At 46.2% G+C, this 8,237-nt stretch overlaps 1 protein-coding gene across 1 annotated transcript in view; it reads right to left on the bottom strand.

Annotated features, from left to right (window-relative positions):
* Positions 1 to 8,237, bottom strand: part of LOC106752319 (putative transcription factor capicua) — a 33,845-nt gene that overhangs the window by 13,450 nt on the left and 12,158 nt on the right. The window contains 4 exon segments of the mRNA XM_014633935.1: positions 24 to 336; positions 448 to 1,078; positions 2,731 to 3,125; positions 4,014 to 4,303. Of these exon segments, the coding sequence (XP_014489421.1) occupies positions 24 to 336; positions 448 to 1,078; positions 2,731 to 3,105 (1,319 nt within the window). The 5' untranslated portion in view covers positions 3,106 to 3,125; positions 4,014 to 4,303.

Genomic DNA, 8,237 nt, shown 5'->3' with positions numbered 1-8,237 from the left:
TATATATATATATATATACACACACATCGTGTACGAAAGAAAGCGAATTATACATCGCTGCCTGATATGTCTAACCTGCGTCCGAAGGAAACGTAATATCTTCCCTGTCTAAGTCGTCCTCGCTTTCTAAATCGTCGTACGGTCGGCTGCCGTTACTTAACGCAGTACTGGCAGAATGCGCCGGAGTGCATGTCATGAGAGGACTGGTGCCGGTAGTTCTATAGTAGCTCGTGTCGTTATGAGACGATATATGCGATGCGTGATGAGGAGTATGATGGATTTGCAAAATTGGCACTGCTGTCGGAGCTTCCGCGGCGGCATTGCGATACCCGTGTTCTGGTGGAGAGAGAGAGAGAGAGACGAGAGAGGAAAAAAGAAAGAAAACGGCAAATTTCGAGGGTGTAAATTAAACGAGCCTGCTCGATAATGTAAGTGAGAATATATTACCAATGGCCTCGACCCTCGAAGGATCGCATTCCTCCAGCCCCTCCTCCAACTCGTCCGCCCATAGTGGCTGCACTAGCCGCAGGTCCGCACGCTTCACAAGGTAACTATCACTCTGATCGTCCTCCCGCGGTACTTTCACAACAAAACGATAAGGCTTCGTTAATATCTTGCACACTGTCCCCTTAACAAACACCTTCGCCGCGTCTACGTGGCTCGGGTCCACGTGGCCCGCGTCCACCACTACGTTGCCTGCGTCCACGTGACTGTTCGCGATCGTATGCATGACCGTTTGCCTGACGCAAACCCTCGCGTCCAGCGTCACCTGTCCCAGGGACGGGCTCGCGTCACCTATCACGTCGTATCTCCCCGCCCCGAGAACGTCACTGTACACTTGCTTCCTCTTGTCGTCGAACTCAATGAGGATCTCCCCGTGAGTATCCCCGACGTTACGTATCACACCCGGATAATAACATGAATCCCTTAAAGCTAACACTCGGTGGTCGCGCCACTCACTGAGATCAATAACAATGGTTGCAGGCCGAGGACGGGAACGTAAAGGTTCCTCGCGAAGAGAGTAATCCACCGCTGTGCTCTGAGGAGGTAACACCACTACCGAATGGGCTGAGGACACCTAAACGCATCAAGTGAAGGTAGGAATTCGTAAGAATTTGTCAAACAATTCTGATATATTCGACAACATATATTCATATCAGATGTGCGTAAGTTAATTCGGTGCCTAGAATTTTATTTATTTCTATACAAAAGATAAAAGGTTCCTTTGGATTTAGTTCGGATACGTGTTTGTTCAATCTAAGCAATGTAATTTACTATCGAATATCATTTTGTTTGCAAGAAAATGTTGTTTCGCTAGGACTGAACTACTAATGTTGCTTAACAGTGAAAACAGTTATTTCGAGGAAATATTTTTCAATGAGAAAATTTAGTTCATTATATATTAAATCTTGTCACACTAAAAAAAGGAGTTCTTTAATATTTTTGTATACACGGTGTTATTCTTTCAAATAATTTATGACTTGTGACAACTATTGGAATAAAATTCCAATTCGGATGAAAATATGAAAGAAATATGTTATTTGAAGTAAAGATATATATTGTTTGAAAAACTAAACAAACACCCGTTTATTTGCTCCAAAAGATACATTTCTAAAGATAAATTTCTAAAAAAAACTTTTCCAAAAGATAAATTTCTAAAGATAAATTTCTAAAGATAAATTTTCCAAAAGGTATATAAACAATTTAATATATTTTTTTCAATTAAGGAAATTTCATTAAACCCAGAGAAATCTTTTCCTCTATGTAATAAACATTTTGAAACTAAATATTTCTCTGCTCAATTGTTGTAAAGAGCTGTCATCTATGATTATGAAACACCACGTAACGTCACAGAATGATTAATAACTTCAGAAAATAATAATCGAGCAGTATCGATAAAACATGTATACATTGTTGTTGTATCCTTTTCCCATATCAACTGTAAAATAAAATGTTGTTGAGCCCACAAAAATTATTTGTCCGACTTGTTGACGAAGGCGCAGTGAGTGATACAAGTAAAAATAATACCAGAAATTTTGAGATTTCAAGAAAGTGTGCTCTATGACAACACTCGACTTTACACAACAAAAGAAAGATTCCATTTTTAATACAGGCCGGAAATTGTATCACATCCAGCTTATTCTTCAGATCATACGTATCTTCCGATTTTCACCTATTTCGGTCGTTGTAACATCTATTCACTCAACAATATACGTTTCAAAATAAGAGAGCACGTTCGAAAATCGATCAATGACTTAACTGGTTCAAAATCACCAGCCTTTTATCGCGACGTAATTCGCGACAGCTGCCCGATAGATGACGTAAAATTATGGATAATAACGGGCTCCTTGTCCACAACCTTTCTTTAAGACGTAAGCAGTAAGCAAATTGACCAATCAAGGTCGATCATTCTTCTAATAAACGAGCGTGGTTGGCCAATTTGCTTACGTCTTAAAGCAAAGATTATGAACAAACGGGGAGATTATTTCGATATTTAAAATGGTACACTTTTTCCACTAATAAATAAATCTTGCTTTTGATAACAAAAGCACCGAATTAATTTATATATAAAAAAAATATATATATATATACATATATTTTTTTTGCAATCACATATATAGCACCTGTGAGTTTTTTGTACAATATTCATGATTCGCGATTGTTTAAAAGGCCATCTTCGCCTATACAAATATTAAAATATCGATATGAGAGCGTACTTATCAAAGTTACCTGATAACAATCGGACTCTTGCTGCTGCGGTGACTGTCGGGTGGTGGTTAGTAAGCTCGATTGCGGACCCAAAGTCGGCTGGCCGAGCGTCATGGCCGACGCGCGTATGTTCACCATGTTGTTGATGTTGCTGGTGATGTTGCTGGTCTTGTCCATCTCCTCGAGCTCGGATGGATCGAACTTTCGTTTCTTTGGAAGCTTCTTAGCGCTGATAGTCGGATCCGACGGGTCTCGTTGCGGTGGTGCGGGTGGCGGGGGTGGTTGTTTCGGAATAGATTTCTCCTCAATCGAAGCGCCACCACCCCCGCCTGTCCCATATTGCCCGCCGCCGAGGCTATCTCGCTTGTCGTGCATCTCAGTGTGAGCAGTCAGCATTTTGGCCACCTCACGCTGCTCTGCAAGTTTACGTATATATTGTCTCTCTTTCTCTCTCTTCTCCTTTCATTAATATTGCGCTTATCATTGATCAAATGCATCGTCATGTGTCACAAAGAGATCTCGCTCGTGTCACAATGAACAACGTAGAGACGGATATATATTTAGAGGGAGCGATGATCGGGAGGATTTAGAAAACAAGTGATAAGAGAGATAAAAAGAAACGTCGTAGGAGTAGAATACGTAGTAATCTTTAGAATTAGAGATATAGCGGCTCTCTTCCTCTTCTTTTTTTTTTCTCGAAAAACCGATCTTGACGTTGTGGTATTATTCGTTCTGACCTACTTACAGATACAATTATGTAAAATTATCTTTATCTACCGTTTCTCCTTTCGAACTGACAATATTTGCTCGCACTTAAACTTTGTTCACTTGTATCGCTTTTGTTCTAAAGTATATAATCAATGGACGCTCTTTAATAATGATATCATTATGTGAAAACTGATAACGCACTGATAAAACACAATATATATAGTAAAAACCCTCACTCTCCGGCAGAAAATCGACGCACAATAATGAGAGAGGATCCAACGAGCGCCTGAATGCAAGTTGTGAGCAAGCAGCAAGCACTATGCGCGGGAGGACGACTTCCGATATCGTCGAGAGCGTGTCCGAAACTAAGGAGAAGACAGAACGTCATCGGACACGATATCTGGACCGGTCACTGTGGTATAACCGTGGCGACGTCGCGTCGCCGGATCTTTTTCAAGGATTCGGAGGGAACAATGACGTTTCAGTTTTCAGCGATTTACCTACCCGGTATAACGCCGGTAACCGACGGAACTTCTCTCTCTCTCTCTCTCTCTCTCGAGAACGATACACACCGCGTATACACAATATGTACTCACAGTCCGTACAGTCGAGAGGAGGCTGCGTGCTGAAATGTGGCGAGTTGTGGCTGGGAGGGTGGTGACACCGGCTGGGTGCATACCTCAGCACCCGGCTGTCGGGGACAGGATGCGTCGAGTCGGGGCTCTCTCGTCTTTGTCTCTCTTGCGACTCTGGGGCTGCTGTCGTACCCTCTCCCAACTCCAATTCTTCTTCCCAGCCCCAACTGCCGAGCATCCTCCTCCGAAAATTCTCTATTTAGGCAAACACTCGTCTCCTCTTTAATTGTTTCGCGTCTCCACTGAATGTCCTGGAAAGAAAGACGTCGCTTTTAGCTCTCTCTCTCGGCTCACGCCTCACCCCCCCCCCCCCCCCGTCCTTTCCTCATCCCCTCTATGTAACACGTCGTCTCTACCCATTCTTCCCGGTTCGCTTCTTTTCAAGAGATTTTCGGCCGCCGCCCAACTCGCAGGAATATTACGGGCAATCGTGTTGGTTCAAGCCGGGTCCGCCGCTCATCCCGCTGCGGTGGACGCAGAAGAGATAATTTACTCGGTTCCCGAAGGCCATCTTAAAAAACGCCCCGACAGAATCGACCGAACGAGATGCACGATATGTCCGGTATTTAAAGCGACTGAAATGTATATCTTCGAACGAGTCTCCGAGGGACTACCTTAAAAACATCGCAAAGGCGCAAGATTTCGGCGAGACTGCTCCTTTCGTCGCCGAGGAAACCGAATCACGAGGGACTGCTCCGGCTGCTGTAATCGGCAACTAATAGCAGTGTGTCTAATCAGGAACGTCACGGGTCGCGAATAGAAGAACGGAACGTACGATGGGGAAGATAAAAAAAAAAGGCAAGAAGCGACGGCGGTGATCGCGGGACGAGACAAGGTCGATTTCGCGATAGCGGATCGGAAATCACGCGTAACTGCGGCCAAGTGCGACCACTTCGATTACTACGGACGACTAGTAGTCAGACCGGCTACTATCACCGCCGGCACAGGTGCTACGACCGACGTAAGGAGTACTCGAGTACCTGTAGAATGAAGGAAAAAAGACGTTCGCGCAACAGGCTTTTTCGCAACTTTCGACGAAGCACGATTGTTTATCGAAAAAGTCGAAAACTCAAAAACTGCTGACTTCGGGGCGTTTTGTGCTTCGCCGCCGTTCATCACGTTCGTTCGCGCCACGTTGGGAAACATTTTTCGCGTGCAGTGACATCCAAGCACTAGTTTCGCAGCTTAAATAGCGTTGATGACGGCTCCTCATATCCCTCCCTTTATTCGATCCAAGCTCGGGAGAAACGCCATTTCTCGGACAAAAACTATACGTGGAGAAGGTCTTTACCTGCGTTTCTTCTCGCCAATAGAATAGCTTTTGTCTGAAAAATGACCGTTTCTTTATTCGAAACTGACCTGAAAAGAGCCTCTATTCAAAATTGTCCTGCGTCTAAAACCACCTTCAGTGCTCGTCCATGTATGAAAACCGATGCATATTGGGTTTTCGTTTCTACGCGGAAAAAAAATTGATCTCAAATCAAGAATAGGTATTCTCATATATGTAAAAAAACAAGAATATCATAATCTTCTTAGAAGACTTTTAAGTTTGATTTAATTGAATTTATATTGATGCAAATATTACTTGAACTCAATTCAGGATTAAAAATCTAAGATTCTCAAGAAGATCATAATATTCTTGCTTACACATGAGAATATTTATTCTTTATGCAAGACTAATTTTTCCCCGTGTGCATTCGACTCCTAAGTTAAAACTTGAAGGTTCAATCTCACAATACTCGCTCGAATGAAATTACAATTCGAGCGGATCGTAAATTTCGGCGTGCCTCTAGCCTAATCGCTTAAGCGCCATTATTTCGAGCACTCGAATTTTTGATAATTAATAACCTTCGACTAATTCGAAATGATCGAGATCGGTGTATAGTCGTTGTAACAAATATATATATCGTGGCAAAATCAAAATCTGCGCGTAATCTAATCTCGTTATAATTTTATCTTGTTCTCGCTTTTTTTTTATATCCTTTCCGTCGAGATTACTTCTCCCACCTTCAAATGGAACATAGATCGCGCCAAGTGCAAAGACGAGGATATGAAAATGAAGAAAGTCCCGTTTGATACGAATTTGTTCGTAACCGCGGCACGGAATCGACGAGCACTCGCACGGTGCATCGCGAAAGATCAGCCGGGACTTCGCGGACGGAAAGGAGCAATTGATCTCGCGCGAAAAATCGGTCCGCGCGAGGAGGAGAGGCGTGCACGAATCCGATTCCGTGTGGGGGAAACGAACGTAGTACGATCGACTATTTCGCGCCAGCGTAGCGTGCGCGGACGGATCAGGAGAGAATGGAAGAAAGGAACCGTGACAGACGAGATAAAGGACGTCAACGAGAACGAGTTTACGAGAAAGACGAGGCGGGGTGTTTAGGTGCCACGTGTGTAGTCACGAAGAATTCCCAACGATTACCGTCTCTCTCTCTCTCTCTCTCTCTCTCTCAGCTTCATCCGGTGCAACGTCCAAAAAAAAAATAAAAAAGAGAAATACTGCGTTATCAGATGATGTTTGAGAAATAAGTTGACCGAACGAGAGAAGCCCTCGAAGACGATCGGACTAGGATACCGATTAACGCACTTTGTCCTGCGACACGAAATGCGCGTCTGGTCTCTCCGAAGAAACCTCCGAAGAAACTCCGAAGAAACGTATTCTTCCTCCTTGCTTCTCTCTCTCTCTCTCCCTTTCTCGTGCTCTCTCCCGGTTTCGTGTACGGCCGATAGTATAAGGGACCAAGGGGGAATGCATCGAACATGTTGCTCCCTACCTCGAGTCTGACTCACGCGACTCGCCCGCCTTTACCCGAGAGAGAATCCGCCATTGTATCGCGTCCGCTCGCTCGTTGCTGCTACCTGCTCCCCGCGTCTCTCTCTCTCTCTCTCTCTCTCTCTCTCTCTCTCTCTCACACTTCCTCCCCCCTGCTCGTTTTCCTCCTCGTCCTCCCCGTCGCCCAACGCTCCCCCCCCCCCNNNCCCCCCCCCAGCACCCTTTCACGGGAGCGAGTTTCCCCGCGGGTATAACAACGTACACAGGTATTACATGTGCGCGCCGAGGGTGGGCGACGCGACGACAACCGAACCTCCGACAGCCGCGTGTCCTCCTCGCGAAAAACGTCAGTAACCGGGGAGATAACGGCCGGTGACTCCGCGTGGCCGATAAGGCCGAGGATGAAGAATCGACCCCGCAGGATGTCGATTAACAGCAGATATTTCAGGCCGTGGCGCAGTCGCCGTTAATTTTGTATACCGTGTTTCATTAGCGGCCGAGTAGTGATGGTAGTAGTAGTAGAGGTAGTGGTGGTGGTAGTAATGTCGTTATCGATCTCACGTTTTATATTTCACGGAGCGGTTATACGCTGTTAATTTCGCATTCTGCACTTTGCAGTATCGACGTTAACGCGACGTTATAAGCGGTAACCGAGGAGTCCCTCACAGAGACAGAGAGAGAGAGAGAGAGAGCGGTGCCCCTCTCGCTCTCGGGGAATTCTCGTATTCCACCGGTGTTTCACTTACCCGGAATTTTACGCCTCGTGTTTCTCGCGTAACGCGATTGCCATTAATTTGACATCTCACGTCGCGCGCGACGCGGTTAACATTGATTTCATATCTCATGATAGCTCGCGGCGCCGTTAATAAAGCCTGTGACACCGCGGCGTCCCGTCGTTCCTTCCGAAACGGACGCGGAGGAAATGGGGGGAAGGGGACCACAGCGTCCCCCCCAGTCACCGGGTTGTCATCGCGTTTACGACCTTACACCGGGGGGAGGAGAGTGAGATCGCCCGGAAACGGGACTATCCCGGAGGACAGAGTCAGTCCGATGACTGACTTCGTCATCGTGCAGGTGCCACTCAATCGGCGCGCGTTATCCCCCGGAGCCACTCCGTCGCCGGAGGGTTCAGCGCTTTCCGAAACACGAGGAGAGCGGCAGGGGGGAGGGGGAGACAGGTATGTATCGCAAGCCTGTCCGCGGCAGAGTCGGCAGCATGAGCGAGGAAACGGCGAAGCGATACCCTCGGGAGTATCCAGCATCACCCGCGATCTCCCGTCATTTAACGTTGAACGGAGCGCGCCCCTCACGAAGGAGCTTTTCTTCCCAATGGGTCGTCTCAGCACGACTCGTGTAACCGATATACCTGCGGCCTGCTAGCGCTTCGTCGTCTCTCCCCCCCCCCCCCC

The sequence above is a fragment of the Dinoponera quadriceps genome, unplaced genomic scaffold (assembly GCF_001313825.1).
Source record: "Dinoponera quadriceps isolate SergipeBrazil2010 unplaced genomic scaffold, ASM131382v1 scaffold248, whole genome shotgun sequence".
Taxonomy (NCBI): Eukaryota; Metazoa; Arthropoda; class Insecta; order Hymenoptera; family Formicidae; genus Dinoponera; species Dinoponera quadriceps.
Note: the sequence above shows the minus strand (reverse complement) of the source record. Positions and strands in the feature narration are given on the sequence as shown.